Raw genomic sequence first — 19,792 nt, forward strand, 5'->3', positions numbered from 1 at the left:
ATTTCAAAAACTTTTAGCCTTTTATGTTCAAACCGGTGTCAGACAAAGATGGAGAGACTCAAGAAGAAGTGACAACGTGTAGGCAACATTTCTGAATGGTTAGTTGATGAATTTATGTACCTTATGTGTAGTTATCTTCTAGTCATTGATTAGCATATTCTGTCATGATAATCTATAAATCGCGTTCCTTCAAATTTTAGGGTTGGTGATGTCACTAACCCGTGTGTAGTCCCTATCAGTCATTTGTTGTAGTCCTTAAAAAAAAATTTCTTTAAAAGCAAATATCTCCCTTTGCTTTGAACTTTGAGAATTGTAACTTTGCAGATGTTGTAAATGCTCAAACAGCAACATTACACACTAACTAAAGTTAGTAAAGAATAAAATCATAATCAACCACCCTTTAATGATCTACAGCAAAATAGAGCTAGCTTTGGAGATAACTAAGCAAATATTTAATCACTATAGTAATTTCTCGCTAGAAATGATATCAGTAATGGAAAATGTTGGTCAGAAATGTACATTTACTCACAAACTGATGACAACTGTCACAGAATGGAAAGCACAGGATCGTGTTTTGAAGGCAGCATAGATGTATCCTTCGCTACCTTCAAAACACGATCAGATGAAACTAACATTGAATTCGACATGCCTTGATGCATGCATGCATCCTCCTATTGCAGCATTTCTTAAGCTTTCGGACCCAGCTCATGAACGGCAAGGATATATAGACTAAAGTATAAATCCGTTGTGGTTTTGACACCTTTAGAAGAAAGAAAGCATGCACAGCAAGCATTTTATATACAGTCTTTTAAAGCACTATTTATGGAGAAGCACATCTGGTACCTTGAACTATCAATTCTATAAGAAATACCAGTCATTGGAATGCGTCCAATATAACTAAAGCTATATCTCTTAACATATTGTGAATAGTGAACACAAACAACATTCATGTTCTTGGAAAATGCTAGAGATGAATACAAATGGATATAAATCAAACAGAATAAAGGATAAACTTAAATGATTAACTAAATACTTATAATATCAAAGTCATTAAAGTGCACTAGTTTTTTGTGAGACATGTTTTGGTATTGTAGCCTATGTTTTATATACTGTATCTGTTCTCCTGCAATTACTTTTTGTGATAATTATTAACTAACCAAATAACTAACCTTGTTGGGTGTCAGGATATGCTCAATCTTTGCCATTGCACTGAAAGTATCTGATTAGTTTATTGCAGTCTTCCCAAATTAGTCTTTTTTTGCCTTACAATAGAACATGCTTTGTTGATTGATCATTTCTCTTAACCTTTGTCCAGGACATTTCATTGATTTGTATTAGCTTTGTTTAGATCAAGTTTTGCATGTTTGCTTTCAGATAACACTGTGGAGCTGAGCTTATTCAGATGGTTCAATATGATGACAGGAAACTTGACTATTTATAACAAAATAATCAATTAAACTGGAGCATTTTTGGATTACAAAGATAATGCTTACAATTAAAAAAATCTGCATCCAATATTGCTGACTGACCACTCAAAAATATACCAGAAATACACAAATTAAACATAATTTGAAAGGCTTTGCACATAAAGAGCAAAAAGAAGTAGATTTCTAAAGTTTTATAAAACATCAAAAACATATATATATTTTTTTTACAATTTATACTTCCTAATGTGTCATATGTGCTTCCTGCTGTCTTTTACAGCTTTTTCTGAGAACTTTTTTTTGTGTGTTACGTAAGCTGCTGACGACATTACGGTGTGGACACACTCATACTTGTCCGCCCCTCCCCCTTTGCTCTCACTCTTTCCCATGCCTTTTTACCTGAGAAAAAAGACACACCCAGCATCTTCAACTCCACCAATCACAGCACAGCAGAGAGAAGCAGACTGTGAACTTCCTGTTTCTGTGAGGCAGAAGCATGCAGTGCCAGTGAGGGTGAGGTGAGTGAAGGGCTGAATTACTGGAACAAGCTATAACGCAATCACTGTGAGTCTACTGAGTTTATGAGAAGCAAAGAAAAGCTGCGTGTAAGCTTAAACAGACGTGTACTTTTGGATGCCTCTTGAAGACAGTGCTGGAGGGGAAAAGTGTAAGGAACACAGAAACAGGAGGAGGGAGGAAGATAAGTGTCAATCTGTTCAAACTTGTTTGGGAATTTGAGAAGGGCGGGAGGAGGGGACGAGAGAGAGAGAGAAACAGAAAAAAAGAGAGAGGAACACGGTGAGAAACTTTACTGTGCTGAAAACTATTTTTGATTACATGAACAGATTAAGTAGGTCAGAAACAGGCCGGATAATTATATCAGTGTTTTTAGTAGATCATTTATCTCACTTGACTTTGATTCTCTCAGTGGGCAAACACTGATATGTGGAATGTCTATGAGTTGTGCAATTCCTGCTAGCTTCACTTTGTCTGGAAAGCGAAGAAAAAGAGGGGGAGAGACAGAAAAGCGTCCCCCAAGACACTTCTCAGGTGAGTCCTCTGCATTATTCCCAAAACTTTTTCTTCTATCCTTTTTTTTCCTACTTTAGTAAAACAAACAGTTCTTGTAAACAAACATGTCCAAATATTGCCTTGTCATGCTTGGGAATATGTATCTGTGTTTATGCTGTAGAATTTGTTAAAGCTTTTGTGCGTTAATATAATTCATTACATTACAGTCAGCTTTGTTGAAGCTGTGTTCCTTCAACCCCTCTTAATAGCGTTTTGGCTCTTCCTATGCATGAATTATTTGAAATGCCTCTGAACAAGGTACAAGAATAGCATAGGGCAGTGGTTGGTTCAACTACATTCTTTGTAAGCACTGATTCGTTTTCATTTTGCTGAACTGACAATCAGGCTGTTTTGCATATCAACTGCATTAATATTTCATAGTGTGACAGTTCTTATTAGTTAAATTAGTTTATAGGAGTGTATAAGTTTAGTATTATTGCCAATATCTATTATGCATCATAACACTGATTTGAAGTGACTTATTTGACAAGAACTGTATATTTCTGTTGCGTTGTAACTTATTTGGTAGTGTATGGTGCAAGAAAATGCCAGGCCACGTTAACCGTGACTGTGTAAGTTGCCAAGATGTATATCTGACATGTTGCAACAAGATACTCTAAAGTTTTAAAGATTTCCCAGAATATGTTTGACTGTGATCCTCTTGGAATATGAATTTTGGTTGGTTTATTTTTTGACTTTTCACAACATTTCACCCCTTATAGGTTCTCTATTTTGACATGGAAACCTGTCGAACTAATTGGGCCATTCAAGACGCTGTGCAAATAGAGTCTTCTTGAGGTGCACTAGACAGGTTGTGTCAATCAACGCAAACCGTGACCAGCTGATCAGCAAAGGAGACCTATGTGAAGAGACTTGGGAACATCAAAACATGGACAGACCAAGAGACAAAGAAAGAGAAATGGAGCCAGCCTCATATGATTGGACTAAGGGTAGGGAGAAATTTCCTGCAACCAGAAGAAGAGATGAAGAGATTGACTGGAGAGAAAGAGACAGGCAGAGAGATGGAGATCGATATGCAAATGGAAAGTCATCAGTGTCAGAACATGCTGAATATGGAGACCGAGACAATGAGAGGAGAAAAGGGGACACTTTTCCAAGAATGACAAAACCAAGCAAAGATAGAGATGGAAGGATGCCACTTTCAGAATATAAAAGGGAGCATCACTTAGTAAGACAGAAAGACATTTTGTATGAAAATGAAAGAGAGAGGGAAAGAAGGAGATACAGAGAAATGGACACACAGAGTGAAAGAGAAAACACAAGATACAGGGAGGAGTTGAAGAAAAATGAAATGAGAAGGCCCATGAAGGAGGAGCCAGAGAGACGAAGGGAACGAGATAAGGAGATTGACTCTGGAAGGAAAGAAAGAAGGAGAGAAAGTTACCCAGGTGTTTATGACATTTCAGACATGAGGGAAAGAGAGACAGACAGAGAGAGAGACAAACTTAGAAAAAGAGACAGAGAAGACAGGTATTATCCTCGACTCATGGAACGAGAGATAGAGAGCTTTTCAGATAGGGAAATGAGGACTGAGAGACAGAGAGAGGGAGAGAGATCTAAGAAAAGAGATACAAAAAGCGAAGGAGACAGTGATGGAGACAGGGTTAAGGAAAGGAAGAGAGAAGAGGATGCTAAACATGGACACAAACTCTGCAAGAGTGAAGGAGACAACGATGCAGATCGAAGGGTACACAGAATTAGAGAGAGAGACAGACGTAGAGATAGAGAAGCAGAGAGAAGGCAAGACATGGTGATGCCAAGAGAAAGAGATTACCGGGAAACAGGTTATCGTGATCCAAAAGGAGAAAATTTGGAGCGACTCAGAGAGACGGATAAACTAAGAGATAAAATTAGAGACTCCAAAGAGAAAAGAATGCACAGAGATGCATACTCATACACAACTGAGAGAGTGAGGTCTAGAGATGGAGAAAGGATAAGAGAGAGGGATAGGTATTCTGAAAGAGAGTTTGAAGAGAGGGAGAGGCGGAGGAGAGAGAACGGAGAGAAAGAGAGAAGTAAAATGGAGAAGAGCAGACAAAGTAGTGAAGAGCTGATTTCAGGAAGTGTTGTCGAGAATGAACAAGGGAGGGAAATGAGAGAGAACCCTAATGACAGAGAACGAGAAAACACGTCTGAGATTGATAAAGAGAAACTGATGGGAAGAACAGAGGAAGAGCAGGAAGTAAAGAGTGCACTGAGGGAAGAAGAGGAGGGTGAAAGCTTTGCTGCTGAGAAAGCAGTTACAAAGCAAACTAAGACCAGGATACGGAAAATGTGGCTGGAACCTCGAAGTGAGAGAAAAGAATCCCATTTAGAAAAGGAGTACACAGAGAGAGAGAGAGCTAGAGAGAGGTACAACCAAAGATACAAAGAAAGCAAGACAACTGGTAAAGAAGAAGAACCTGAGAGAAAGAAAGAAAACAAGAAAAAGAGCCTTGAGGACAAGTATAGAGAACTTGAAAGGGCTGGGGAGTTCATGAGGGATGTGGATGTAGAAAGGGAGGAGAAAAGCATGGAAGGGAACAGGGTTTGTGAAAGTGAAGCCCTGGAAACAGAGTGGCAGATGGAAACGGAGAATGTGACCGATAACATGGAAGAGGAAGGCAGAGAGGAACAGGAAAAAAACAATAGACACGAGTACTTGGGTAATGAGGAAGGAAGTGAGGGAGAATCTGAACCAGAGAAAGACAAAATGATGTCAGCAGAAGATGGATTTGTGACAGTCTCCAGTGGAGGGGATGATGCTGAGGAAGAGGATTTTGAAGACTGCAAAGAATTCTGGGATGGTGGAGTTGCTGAAGATGAAACTGCTCAGGGCAGAGAGATCAGAAAAGATGAAGAACTGGAAAACCAAACATCGCACGAGAGAGAAGATCCTAGGGCTCCAAAAGGACCCCTAAAAGTTTTTTGTGTGATTGGTCAAACCCTTCCCAAGTCCCAAACCAAACAGAATGTATATGTAGATACTACTGTTGAGGAAGCAGCCAATCAGGATTCAAGTCATGATGTGGACAACCAAGGTGAAATGAGCACTGCAAATGCATTTGAAAAGGTTGAACACAGTGAACAAGACATTGAAAGAGCGATGGATGACCTCACTCTTTCTCCTAAGGAAGACAAAGGGGAGGGAACAGAAATTAATGACCTGGCAAAAGAGGGTGTAACATCACTGGAAGGCCAAACGATTATTTCCAGTGAGGCATCAGAACAAGGCACCCAACTCTTCCCAACACAGCCTTCTGAAACTTTAGGGCCATGCAAGGATAATGGTCATGGGGCTCCAGAAATTAATATTGAAGACACATTACAAGGAGGAGAAAAAGAAGCTACTGGAGAAACCGTGAAGCATTTTGATTCAGATGACACGTGGGGCACAACCGAGGAACGAAAGCGATGCTCTACTGCTCCTCATCTTAAATGGGCCAAGAACGTGGTGAAAGAGATCCTGGGTCTGAATGCGGTGGACACAGAAAATACAAGAGGTAGTGTTACACACATAGACACGCAAACCAACACACAAATAGAGGGTGAGAGAGAAATGGACAAATCAAGGGAAGAGGAAGAACTAACAGAGGGAGGAGAAAGACTGGGAGGGACGGAGAGAGAGTTGAGTGAGGAACATGACCGGCTTGATCCTAGTTCTATCCAGCACATGGTTTCCTTAGAAGGAGAGGCAGACAGGAAGGTAGAAGAACAAGTTTCTAAGAAGAAAGATTTTATAAAGAAAGACGTTCTGAGCTCTAGTAGTTTTCAAGATTTGGGGAATGAGCCTCGCATAAAGAGGCGAGGGTTCCGAAAGGCAGCGGAGAAAATCAAAGAAGATGAAGAGAATCAGAAAGAAGAGGAGGAAGAGGGAGAAGGAGTTGGAAGGGACCGCAGGACGAGAATATTCAACATATCAGGTGAGAGGAGAATTAACATAAGAAGGCTAAATTGGACTGAACCTATTCTATCAAAGTTAATATACCAGTGCTGTTATGTCAAGTAGAGAGTTTTAATGTGCTTATGCAAGAGTGCAACACAGAATTCCATGAGTCATCTTCCCGTAAATAAGTGTCAATATGGGCGGGTCAGGTTTATTTTCCTGTCATGCAATTGAGAATCCCTAACATTTCACTGACAGGTATGTTGAGACTGTTTTCAGCCATGGAATAGATTTAAAAATGTCCAAAAATCATATCCAGGGCATGCAGAGCTGTATTAAATGTTTTGGTAACATTTTAGTTTAGGGTCCAATTGTCACTATTAACTAGTTGCTTATTAGTATGCATATTACCAGGATATTGGCTGTATATTAGTACTTATAAAGCACATATTAAATGCCTTATTCTGCATGACCATATTCTACATCCCTTAAGCCCAGTACCTAAACTTAACTACTACCTTACTAACTATTAATAAGCAGTAATTAGGAGTTTATTGAGGCAAAAATCATAGTTAATAGTTAGTTAATATTGAGAATTAGACGTGAATCTAAAGTGTGACCAATGTTACAGCGCATGGATAAAAATATGGCCCCTACATTTTTTCCTGTTGAAATCTGAAATGATTTGTTACCAGTTTTCAAATGGATTGGTTGTGCTCATAGACACTTTAAAGAAAGAGAGCACAAAATGTCCCAGGCTATGGTCATTTCTATCGTTTTGCTTCACAGTTTTCATTCATATTGACTGTGCCTGACATAATTAGCCAAAGACAGATTTTGATGACAACAGAAACATACAACTGATTGTAAACTAGTCCTGAGAAAGGGTAAACTTTTAGGACTATTTTAAAGAAATTCGTGTACTTTTTTTTTGTGTGTGTGGTCTCATTTTAATAGCCTAGAAGCTCCTGGGGATTCTTGCGGGGGTTGGAGTCATGACCACTCAAGACTCCTTAAACAGCAGCATTTCTTGGAAGAGGCAGACTTATGAACTGCCAGATTTCCGTTGTTTCACAAACTAAACCACTCTCATGTAATAACTAACAAGTCCTCCCACAGTACCTTTTCCTGTTTTTTTCTTCAGAATTTTTTTTTGATTGCATTAGGGTTATTATTAGTTTATTGCCACATTTCCATTAGAGCTGTTGAATTGCGCCAGAGGTCTTACAGTCTAGTCTATGTTCAGTTATTCACTGGAAAGCAAGATTTTGAAGCGTTTCCTTGTGTACAACATGTGTTTTGCTTGAGTTGACATATTACTTGTTTTCAGCTGCTTAAATTCTAATTCTGTCTTGGTTAAGGGAAGATTAAGAAGTATGATGCCAAATAAAAGCATTGTGTTATGTGCTGATTTCTGTGTTTTGGTTGTATAGATGATGAGGAGGATGAATTAAGTTCCACCTGGAGTGAAATGGATCTAAGGTAGGAGAACCAGACTTTACAGCATGTATACTGTATGTCCCATATTCCAAAATAGGGGTTACCAACCACATATGCAGTCCATCACCTCTGGCAGTATTCTGTATGTGGAAAGTCTTACAAATGTCCATAATATCTCAGTTATCATTTTCTCTCTCTCTGTGTCTTACTTTCAGGAAACTTGGGAGGACAAAAAAGAGGAATTCTAAATTCTTTAGTAAGTGTCTGTTTTTTTCTTTTCTTGTTATGCAACACATGGCTGATCTTTACATGTACATGACAATGTATATGTACATGGTTATAACAGATGATTAGTGTTTTAAAGTTCATTAAAACATTACAAAGACACATACAAATCCCTTTTTTTGTTGACATGACAAGAACCATTTTCGTGCCCCTCTGTAATTATTGTACTGTAGTGTACATAATATGATTGTAACTGGCTTTAATGTGCAAAATCTATGGTTCTTTATGGGTTACAGTTAAGATGTTCAGAGCAGTGAAAGTTTTGTCATTCCTAACTATGCTGCTTTGCTAGGCCTCAAGGCAAAGAACACGTTTGTGCTTGCACATCACTTGGAACTGCAGATAAACAGCTGCAAATACTTAGTATTACCAAAAAAAAAAAATGTTTTCATGGATGTTTGTGCTTGTACATCTTTTTTAGCTATTTTAATTTACTGACCTGCTGTACTTGTTCGCAAACTACTGTACTCTGACCTCTTGTGATTTTCTCTAAACTAATGTTTCTCAACTGGTGGATAAACTGGTTTAGCTTCTTTTTTTTCCTGCCTTTTTCTGTATCCAACTAGACATGATTTTATGATTAGAATTGTATTATTTGCCATTGTTTTTCTTTGTAACCCCAGTCTGTTCTGGGGAGGGTTGTGGAAAGCAGGAAAAAAAACTGCTAATCCAAATAATACAAAATGCAACTAAACATAAAGTTATGCATAGTTAAATAAAACAATTTAAATTTAAACAATTTAAAACAAATTAAATAGACTTAGTCATGTTTTAAAGGCAGGAGAAAACACTTCCCATAATTTTGGTGCAAATTCAGCTGTTTTTTGGTAAAGGCTATGCCTAATGCCAGCATAGGCAATTTGCATGACATGCCCTTATCCTTAAAAACCATGAACAAAACAACCCAAGGTGAAAGATATTACCCAGTCTGCATTAAACACGAGATCACTTGCAATGAAAATAAACATGGCTGGTTTGTGCCAACCACAATGTATTTTGTACGAATCATTGGTTGCTTATGAAGTTCCTCGTAATATTAATAAATGGCATTGCTTGATTTTAAGGACATTTGTTTATTTTTTTTATTTTAGTACCTTTAGTAAAAAGTGCCTTAAAATGAAAGTCCTCCTGTAGTCAGTAATTGTATCCCTTAAAACTTTGATCACCAAAATGACATATTTAAACGCGTTTTCCTTTAAAAATGTCTTCATGCCTTAAAATAGCTTGAATGTAACTCTACACCCTTGCCTCATTTAGTATACAGTTCTATAAATATGCAAATTACCCCCGCCTCCACTCACTCAAACCAGCTCAGAGATCCACTCGTTGACGATCACACTTTGACGTGATTGGTTACAAGGTAGTTTGTGACGTCAGAGACACCAGCGATTTCAAAGAGCAATTTTGGGACTGTCTTTGGCTTAGGAGTAAATACTCAGCAATGGTGCTGCTTTATGACTTTGCACATGGTTTGTCTTAAAGCATATTAAAAACACCACATAGACATATAAACAATATTAAAAACTTGATTTTCACCACAGGGGGACTTTAAGTAAATAAACCAATGGGTTTTCCCATTTTTTTTAAAAGTTAAGTCAACTTTTTACAGTGATATCCAATATAAAATCTGGTAAGATTTTCTAGGTAAGAACCACTGCTCTAGAACCATATACATGATGATATCTCTGTCTCTTTCTCTTGCAGACTCTCAGTTGTATCAGGAATACAGTGAGGTGGTCCAGAACCGAGAGATCCTGCTGTCTCATACCGATTCTATATCAATAAGTGGAGATAATCTCAATATCCGTTCATCTTCTTCTCCAAATCATTCCCCTAAGCTATCACACAGACCTCTCCCACCTCTCCCTCCAGTCATCCTACATCCCCACACTCTGTTTCAAACCAACCCCTTTAAAAGTCTTAATGTGCCTCAGCAATCCATAAACAGACCCCCTTCCCCTCACCTGTCCATCTCTGCATCCTCACCCACACTGTGGCAGGAGCTCCCGGGAGTGAGGAGCAGCCCAGATTTTGGGGAATTCACTGAAGATGCGAGACGTCTGCAGGAGGTAGAATTATTGATTCAGTATCACCTAACATTGCATACAACTCAGTTGCCATAAAAAGTATTTTGACACACTAAGGGGCATTTACACGACACCGTTTTCAACTAAAAACGGGACACTTTTTATGCGCTTTATTATTTACATGATAACAACGTTTTGGGGGCCTGAAAACAAACATTTGAAAACGGGTTTCAAAGAGCAAATTTTTTAAAAACTTTATCGTTATCGTCTCGGTGTAAAACACCAATTTGTGAAAACGGTGATGCAATGCACATAATATATTATGTGTTCAGTCTATAAATGCGTAGTGTTTCTTTACAATTATAAAACAGATAGTTCCAGTCCTTGATTCTGATTGGTTGAACCGCGTTCAAAGCCGTTGTAAATTACTCAACAAACATACACCTGTGACCGCATTACATTAGTATTACTGCGCAACTGTTGTTTGTGATTCTTTGTTGCTGCATGTGTTGCTTGGCAACCTCTTTGGAACTACATTGCTTGGCAGAGGAATAAATGTGTTATAACCACTGATCTTTATAATGACATTCTATATAGATCAGTGGTTATAACGTTTATGAATAAAATAAATATTAAAATAAATATTTTTATGGAGTAACCATTTTATAAAAGCAATAAGCCCCTTGAAGCCGTGTTTTACAGTGGATTTAGAATAGCTAAGGGGCGTTGTTAGGCACGATGCTTCGGGGGGTTTATTGCTTAAATTGACATCACCAACTACTGGCCTGGCAGCAGAATAGAGCGAATTAATCGTATTCGCGGATCCATGTGAACGGATTATTTTGACAACATTGTCATCTGTTCGCGAAAAACACAAAGGATAAACTTTCCCGCTTTTAGTACATCGTTGTTGTGTAAAAGTGCCCTAAGTCATAAACTTAAAAATATATGAATGCCATTATGCTAGATAATAACGTTTCAAACCAAGTGCCATATATTTTAAAGACAAAAAGCAAGCATGAAATTCATACATATTTAAGCTTGACTTAAGTGTCCACTGTATACACCATAGATATCATATATAAAGGCTAGATGTCTCGTGCGCGCTGCTGGCCAATGGAGGTCGACGTCCGCACGTGGCGGCCATCTTGCCACAGTGTTCTCGCTCACTTGTTTAATGGTGCATGTACTTTTAAATAACCATAACTTGCTCAATTTTCTACCGATTTTCAAACGGTTTGGTTTGTTATAAACGTCAGAGATGTAGTTATGACACTGCATACATATACTGCATACATATGAAAAATTATAACATACATGTTCAAGCATTCTGAATTATAGCCACGTTAATAACGTTTGTAAGAAACCAAACCGTTTGTAAATCCGTCAAGATTTCAGCGAGATAATAGGATTTGTGTGCATGCTGATCACTCACCTTAATGCACAGCTTCACTGAGACAAGATGGCCGAACGGTGATGCCGGAAGTTACTGCGCCATAAGACATCTAGCGTTTATATGATATCTATGGTATACACTATCTGGACAATATGGAATTTTGTTTCTGCCCTCATAGTGAAAATAAAAAGGCAATTGTGAGAAAAGGTTTGTCAATAAGATATAAAACAACATTGTGAGATATTCATTTTTACTAGTAAGGACATAACCATAAAGAATCTGTATTTTTCAGGTGAGGTTTGAGGTCGTGACCTCTGAGGCATCATACTGCCGCAGTTTGGACATCGTAGTGGAGAACTTTGTCATGTCCAAGCAGCTCAATGTTATCCTGTCTTCACAAGACAAAAACTGGCTGTTCTCCAGGCTAAATGATGTTAGAGCCATCAGTCACAGGTTAGAATCATGTCACTGAACAATAACAGAATTACTGAAGAAAAATATTTGGTTCTCTACATCTACTGTGTGTGCTGCTGACACCATTTGACAACTTTGACTCCCTAAATGTGCATGAAATCTTCATCTCCAGCCAATCGCTTTCCAGTTGAACTCTGACAACACCCTGGAGTCAGTTCTAAAATGTCTGCTCTGAAATCTGAATTATGCCACTAATATATGCTTCTTTTAATTTAGGTTTCTGTCTCACCTGGAAGAAACAGTAGAGAAGGACACAATGCACTTTACCGTCTGCGACATCATTATCAAACACTGTCCACAATTCCGAAACGTCTATGTGCCATACCTTACCAACCAATCATATCAGGACAAGACGTATCAAAGATTAATGTGAGTATTTGTTTGCAATTGTCTGAAGTGGAAATGTGCTTTTCTTCTTTTCTTCTTGTCCATACGATTTCTTTGATTCTTTCCACCGTCTCTCATAGGGACGAGAGTCATGAATTCCGTAGAGTTGTGGAAAAGTTACAGCGTAACCCTGTTTGTCAACGACTGCCTTTGCGATCTTTCCTCATTCTGCCGTTCCAAAGGATCACTCGCCTCAAACTGCTAGTGCAGGTAATGTCTTCATCGGTCCTGTTTAAATCTGCCTCTCACATTCTTCATCTATGTTCGAATGTTGTCCAAATAAGCCAATAGTATATCAACATGATCATCGATGCTCTTTCTTTATCGGTAGAATATAGTAAAGAGAACCGCTCCAAAGACCAAGGATGAAGCACAGGCCATTAAGGCCATGAAACTACTTGAAAAGGTGAGACTACTCTTTATGTACTTGAAACAATGTGGTTATGTCACCCACATCTCTGCATTGGAATTTCTTATCAGTTATCTCAGTTTCTCTCTCTTACCACTGTCCCATGCTTCTTTTGCTGCTTTACAGATGATCCAGGAAAGTAATGAAAGTATCTCTCAAATGAAGAACATTGAGTCACTTGTGACTCTCAATGCCAAAGTTGACTTTGAGTGTAGGGTGAGCATGATGCATTAAGCAACTTCATTTGTACTGAATGCCAACTAAATAATGATATTTATAATAATGTATTTTATTTGTGTCTGTTAGACTCTTCCATTGATCAGTCAGTCCCGCAGACTGGTACGAGAGGGACCTGTGACTGAACTGAGAGACTTTTCCCTGAGAGACAGGGAAGATGAAAGAAGTGTTTACATGCACCTTTTTAACGACTATCTCCTGCTCTCTTTGTGGAAGGAGTATGTTTGACCTTCATTAACATCCATTTCTCAATTGTCATTTATATTCTTTGAAAAAATGTTATGCATAACTTTGCTAACTTCCTTTTTGCAGAGGGGGTAGGTTTACAGTTATCGACCATGTTCCTGTGTCAGAGCTGCGGGTTGAGAACTGCAGGTTTAAACTGCATTCCTTACAGAAAAACCTGTTCCGTCTGCACATGTCGCAAAAAGCCCTGCTTTTGAAGACAGAAACCCAGTAAGTCTCATGCAATGGCTGCCGTGTGCGCATGCCAGTGAAGTCCACAAGGCTGTAGGGCAGGGGTGTCCAGTCCTGCTCCTTGGGGGAACCTTCCAGCAGAGTTTAGCTTTAGCTTTATGCCGAGTTCACATTGCACGATTTTCAAAGTCGTCAGATCACTGTTCTTTTCACACTGCACGACTATCTGGGGTAGCATTCAGTTGCTGATGTGTGCACATTGCACAATGGATCAGAGACAGGGGGTTACACATTGCATGACTTTACAATAGGAAGAATCGCAGACAACTTTGTCTGGTCCGCAAATCGCCCCCTAAACCCTCATTCACTATTCCCTACGTTAGTTTACTAATACAGTTCAATTGAAGGAGCGAATGAAAACGTGTGAGCGAATTCGGACAGCTGTTGAGCGTACATCAGTTGTACACTCGTTATTGCAGTGCAATGTGGGATTGAAGGAGTGCACTCAATAACGTCCACTATGGTTTCAGACATCACTAAAAATGGCTGTCCATTATTATTATTTTTTACGTTCGCATGGGGTTTTTTTTCAGGCAATTCGAAAAAAGGAATATTTTGAAAAACTGAAATGGAAACACCTGGCGTACATAAAAGTCGACCGTTCTTTAATGTTTGGACAGAACTATCTAAAGATGGCTGTGCGCTCGTTTTCGCGGATCCATGTGAATGGGGATCATTTTTGACAACATTGTCTGTATGCGAAAAACAAAACCTTTTTGTACATCATTGTCGTCATCAAACGTACCCTATATTAAACAAACTCGAACTAGCTCTTCAGGATCACTAGAAACTTTCATGCAAATATGCTGGAGCTGAACTCTTCAGGAAAGTGGCCATCCAAGAGCAGAATTGGACATCCCTGCTGTAGGGGTTCGTCATTTGTAAAATTTGTCGCTTTGAAAACTTTATTGCATAGCATATATGAAGTTCAGTCAGGCAGTCTATTGTTTTGCTATCTGGTTGAGCAGAATGATGCATGACTAATCTGTACCCATCTTCTCTCAGAGCTGATAAATTGCGCTGGATATCAGCACTCTCACGTCCTTATCCTGAGATTGACTTCAGTGCAGTTCAGGGTATGTTCCACTTCCTGCTCTTGCAATTTCAAAATAAATATTCTAATGCTAACAATATGAATTTCTCTCTTTTCCCATTTGCAGACTTTTCACAAATGCAGTGCATCAGAGCCTTTGTCGCCCAGCAGCCAGATGAACTCAGTTTAGAGAAAGCTGACGTTCTGTTAATTCACCAGCAGAGTAGTGATGGTGAGTTATAACGCTGAACACATAAAGGAAAGATAAGTCTTTCTAAAGCATCATGAATAGAATTTATTTTTCTATCGCTACAGTTTGGTTTCTACAACAGTACACTACCACATGCAAAACATTACTATTGAACATTACATCATTTAGATTAATGTACAGTTACAAGGCCAGTTCTTCTGGAGCAACCTAAAGTTAAAAGGTTAGTTCACCCAAAAATGAAAATTCTGTCATTATTTACGCACCCTCATGTCGTTCCAAACCTGTAAGACTTTCGTTCATCTTCAGAACATGTCATGCTGATGATGTACAGAATTGCCTGCAGAGCCTGCATTGGCCTTTTTGTACAGTGCATACAGTTATTGTCTAGTCTTGGAACTTCCACTGGAAGTATATAACCAACATTATGAGACTTATGAGACTAATCTATACTGTTGATGCAGAAGAGATTTTGGAGAACTAGTAATATAAGCTGATGTTGTTTCAGAATTCTGCAGTGTAGACCATGAACAAAAAGGCATATGGGACAATTATTTGTAGTGGTCTCCTACAACTTCCTAAGCTTTTTCAAATCAGTTCATGTACTGTAGATCATAATCATCATCTATACCAATGTATGGGGTAAGTGACAGTCCACAAATTTAGAGCAACATCTTTTGGCTTAGTTATACTAAGAACTACTACTAAAGACCTCCAGAACATACTCTGGAAAATGGCTTAAGCCTATTTGCGATGGCTCTACAAGTCCTAACAACATTTGCAAAGGTTCACTGGCTCTTATCTCGCCTGGTCAGCTAAAACAGACTATCGAGCATTGTCTTTGTTTCCCTGCTCCACCGGTTGAATTGAATGGTCTTGTCCTCAGCAGATCATTGCATAGCTTGTTGCTTCAAGCCATCTAGATCAGTGTTTTACAACCCTGTTCCTGGAGCCTACTCCCAACAGTGCACATTTAGGATGTCTCCCTTATCTGACATATCAAATCTCTCCTAATGGAGGAATGGGCAACTTCAGTCCTGGATGGCCACTGTGTAGAGCTTAGTTCCATCCCTAATCAAACAAACCTGCCTGTAATTTTCAAACAATCCTAAAGAGTTAGGTTTCAGGTGTGTTTGATTGAGGATTGAGCTAAAAGGTAATCACAAGAGCGATTAGAAAGCCGTCTGCTCTCTAATCGCTCACGCTGTACTTTGATGTCATACACTGATTGGTCTGTGCAGCGCAGATTCAAGTCGAACACCTAAATTCTGCAGGACAGTGGCCCTCCAGGACCAGAGCTGGCCAACCCTGCTCTAACGTGATGATGAATTGAATCTGGCATGTTTGATTAAGGCAGTGGGTTTCAATCCTGGGCTGTGTTTGAAATCACCCCCTATACTCTTACATAAGGCACTATTTGAGGGAAGAGCCATTTGTGTGGACATTATCGAGTGCATTTATTCAATCCCATAATGCATCAGAATAACGAGTGTACAACTGATTTACACTCAACGGCCAGAGAATACCCATAATGCACTGTGAGGGTTGAATGAATTCCCGGGTCTCGCCAGAATATGGCGCCCACCGGTGAATCATCCATCCATCCATTTTCTAAACCGCTGGTCCAATGTGGCTACAGCGTAATATCATAATATAATCCGGGTATAACATTTTTAATTGATTATTTCATTGTTTACTTAAAGGTGCAATGTGTGATATTTCTGAGGATCTGTTGACAGAAATGCAATATAAGATCCATAACTATGTTTTCAGTGGTGTATAAAGACCTTACTTAATGAACCGTTATGTTTGTATTACCTTAGAATGAGTCATTTATATCTACATAACCGCGGGCACCCCCTTCTATGAAGGTCGACATATCGTGACGTCATGTTTCTACCGTAGCCGACAGCGAACAAACAGCGCTACAGAGCGCGTTTCGTCACTAACTTGAATGAGAAGCAGCAGAAAAAGACGCGGCAGAATACTCAGGTTGTCCCTGACTCTGCAAACGTGGAGAAAAACATGCTGTCTGAACGACGCCTCGGACATCGTAACGTTAGCTATTTCACCTTACCTAGCTGCTTTGATGCTCGTATCCATAGCTCTTATCTTATACTAACTAGCATGGAAACAGGCTATGGTAAAGTCAGTGAATAAAAGACTAACACAATGATGAACAAGTAAAAATAATCGCAATAACATGTGGTTTTACTGAATGATTAAGTAAATATAATTTAATATAAAATATAATATAAAGAAACCTCATTGCTTGACTTGCTACTCTCTGCTGACTCAGACGACGACATCTTCCGATCCTACGTCGGCCACTGTAGCTTCTCATTCGAGTTTGCAGTTTGAAGGATTGGCCGCGATCTGACTGTTTGCAATTCGCAAATCTCACCACTAGATGCCGCTAAAAATCACACACTGCACCTTTAAAGTTTGAATACAGATTTTCACAATAAATCTATTCATTACTACTGGAGCTACCATTAAACAGCAAGCACAAACTATGCAAAAGCGGCAGTGCTTTCAGCGCACGCAGTGTCCAAATTTGCTCACTCGTTTTCATTCACTCCTATATTAGTGGAGTAATGTTGGGAACAGTGAATGAGGGTATATGGGGTGATTTGAACACAGCTCCTGGGGTCCCATCACTCTGCACATTTTGTTGTCACCCTTATTTAACACCTGATTCAGAGCATCAGCTCATTAGGCAAGAGCTCCTTTAACTGAACTAAGTGGCTGTGTCCGAAATTGCGTACTCTCGAGTAGTAGGTACTTATTTTAAATAAGTGATTACTTCGCAACCATTAAAAAAGTACTTACTATATGTCCAATCCTGCTCGCGGAGGGCCACCTTCCTGCAGAGTTTAGCTCCAACACCTGCCTGGAAGTTTCTTGTGATCCTAAGGATCCTAAGGCTGCGTCCGAAATCGCATACTCTCTTGAGTAGGTACTTATTTAAAAAAAAAAGTAATTACTCACTGACCGTCAAAAAAAGTATGTTTTTATAGTATGAATGTGTGTTAGTATAAATGTAATTCTGTACTACATCTGCCATGCTGTCATTATCATGTGACCTACCAGCGTCAGTTACGTCGTTATAAGTCCTCTCCCGTGGCCTCATGGGATAGTAAAGTATGCACACTTCAGAACCTCGCCGGTAGTAGGTCATCCAGGTAATTTTTGCCTACTCTTTTATGAGTGCTGTGAATTCAAACACTTTTGTCACATACTGTATGTGATTCCGGGTGCAGCCCTCGATTAGCTAGTTCAAGAGTGTTTAATCAGGCCTGGAGCAAAACTCTGCTGGAAGGTGGCCTTGCTGGAGCAAGACTGAATACCCCTGTTGTAGAATGTCTGTTTTGTCATTTGGGTCATCAGGTGTGATAAACATTCTTTCACAACTAGATTTCATTCCTAATTGCCACAGTTTATGAAGTAAACTGGCATATTTGCCCACACACTGATTATGATATAATTGTAGTACTGAATCTGATGAGGTGTCCTGTACAGTGTCACCTGATGGAGTTTGGGTTCCTTGCCAGTCACCTTTAGCTTGCTTAGTTGGGGTTTAAAAGACACTTAAATTAAATACACTTATTCAGCAATATTATTGATATGACTGTACTGACACTATCAGCTGAGAACAAAACTTGAACTGAATTGAGCTGGATGACACCACTGTGTTCTGTACTTATTGCTGAATTGAACTCGTTTCATAATTGATTAATTTTACGCCGCTATTGAATTGAAATGAAACACTGACTTGAGTTGAATAATATTGTCTTCTGCAGAGTTGCTTTACAGCAGAATTCGTCTGTGAGATTGTTTACATAATTGATTGTAATTTATTTTCCTAAGTGAAGCTACTTTGAAACAATCTGTATTGTATAAGCGCTATGTAAATAAAGGAGACTTGACAATACTTATAAATGAATTAATACTCCACTGAGCACACTGTATGTTTATTCTTAGGAACTACTGCCAAAACCAGTTCCTATTAAACATGCCAGGCATGATGCTAATGTTGTGTTACAAGCTGACGTATTAAATTGCAAGTGGATGTTTTGACAAAAAATTCCTTTAATGGAATTCTCTCCCTTTCCTCCAGGCTGGGTGGAAGGAACCCGTCTGTCAGACAGGCAGCGTGGATGGGCCCCCGAGTCTCACCTGGAGACAATAGTCAGCGACAAAACAAGAAAGCGCAACCTGCTGGACACCATGAAAATTGCTACAGCTGCGTTGTGAAGCCATATGTACATTCTTCAAGGTTCTCAGGCAGACTTATTCTACCACAGTTTTTTAGTGTTACTTTCAAAGCCTTGTGTAAAAAAACCTTCAAGAACTTTGGACTTATGTGGGAAGTTTCTATTTATTTTGTGGATATACTCGAGCTGATAAGGGTGACGGGGCACCCATGTCAGGGTACTCCACACCCTGAGAAAGACTCTTGGATGATGCTGAATTGTGCCAACAGAGCTCCTTGGATATCTCAGGATTTCTTGCAAATGGCACCGCCAAATGCAGTACCTGCTCCAAATGAGCATCTATGCAAAGTGTTTATGTAAGCATCATGTAAAGACTGTCTTATAATTTGGAAGTGGGGTGTCACTCTGGACAGAAAATCAGACCACCATCCGTTTTCCTCTTTATGAGCGAGTTCTTTTCAACATGGAATATCAATTCTGTCTGACTGCAGACTCGTGGAGAAAGAGGAGTTTGTTGTGCTCCAGGACACAAGATGCTAAAAGGACAAATTTTAACAAATTGTGAACTTTTCCTTTAACAAATTGTGATCATTTTATTCAGGATCATGAATTATACATGGCTACTTAAAATAGGATGGAACACCCAAGGTTATAACAATGTACATAATTTCTACAATGTACATAATATAGGTTTTTAACTTTAAAGATATAAAGTATTATGTTTTCAGGGAATAATGCCTTCCCTGTTCAAACAAAGTGGCATATAACTGTAATATGCTTTAAAAAATAAACTGATCATTTGTTTCCTGAAAGAACATTTC

At 39.1% G+C, this 19,792-nt stretch overlaps 1 protein-coding gene across 2 annotated transcripts; it reads left to right on the forward strand.

Moving 5' to 3' along the window:
- The first annotated feature begins 1,834 nt into the window (after window positions 1-1,834).
- Window positions 1,835-19,781, forward strand: arhgef5 (Rho guanine nucleotide exchange factor (GEF) 5). Of its 2 annotated transcripts, none has more exons than XM_084089526.1 (15): window positions 1,835-2,474; window positions 3,218-5,998; window positions 7,815-7,863; window positions 8,037-8,077; window positions 9,811-10,175; window positions 11,822-11,982; window positions 12,220-12,372; window positions 12,471-12,600; window positions 12,722-12,796; window positions 12,926-13,015; window positions 13,106-13,254; window positions 13,349-13,492; window positions 14,519-14,589; window positions 14,674-14,778; window positions 18,875-19,781. In XM_084089526.1, exons 2-15 carry the CDS (start codon window positions 3,385-3,387, stop codon window positions 19,009-19,011), a joined length of 4,284 nt encoding a protein of 1,427 aa, XP_083945652.1. In that variant the 5' UTR covers window positions 1,835-2,474; window positions 3,218-3,384; the 3' UTR covers window positions 19,012-19,781. The 2 variants fall into 2 exon arrangements, with proteins under 2 accessions (XP_083945652.1, XP_083945651.1); XM_084089525.1 differs by having other exon boundaries at window positions 3,218-6,418; window positions 18,875-19,780.
- The last annotated feature ends 11 nt before the right edge of the window (window positions 19,782-19,792 follow it).

This window comes from Abramis brama (assembly GCF_963993115.1).
Source record: "Abramis brama genome assembly, chromosome: 17".
Taxonomy (NCBI): Eukaryota; Metazoa; Chordata; class Actinopteri; order Cypriniformes; family Leuciscidae; genus Abramis; species Abramis brama.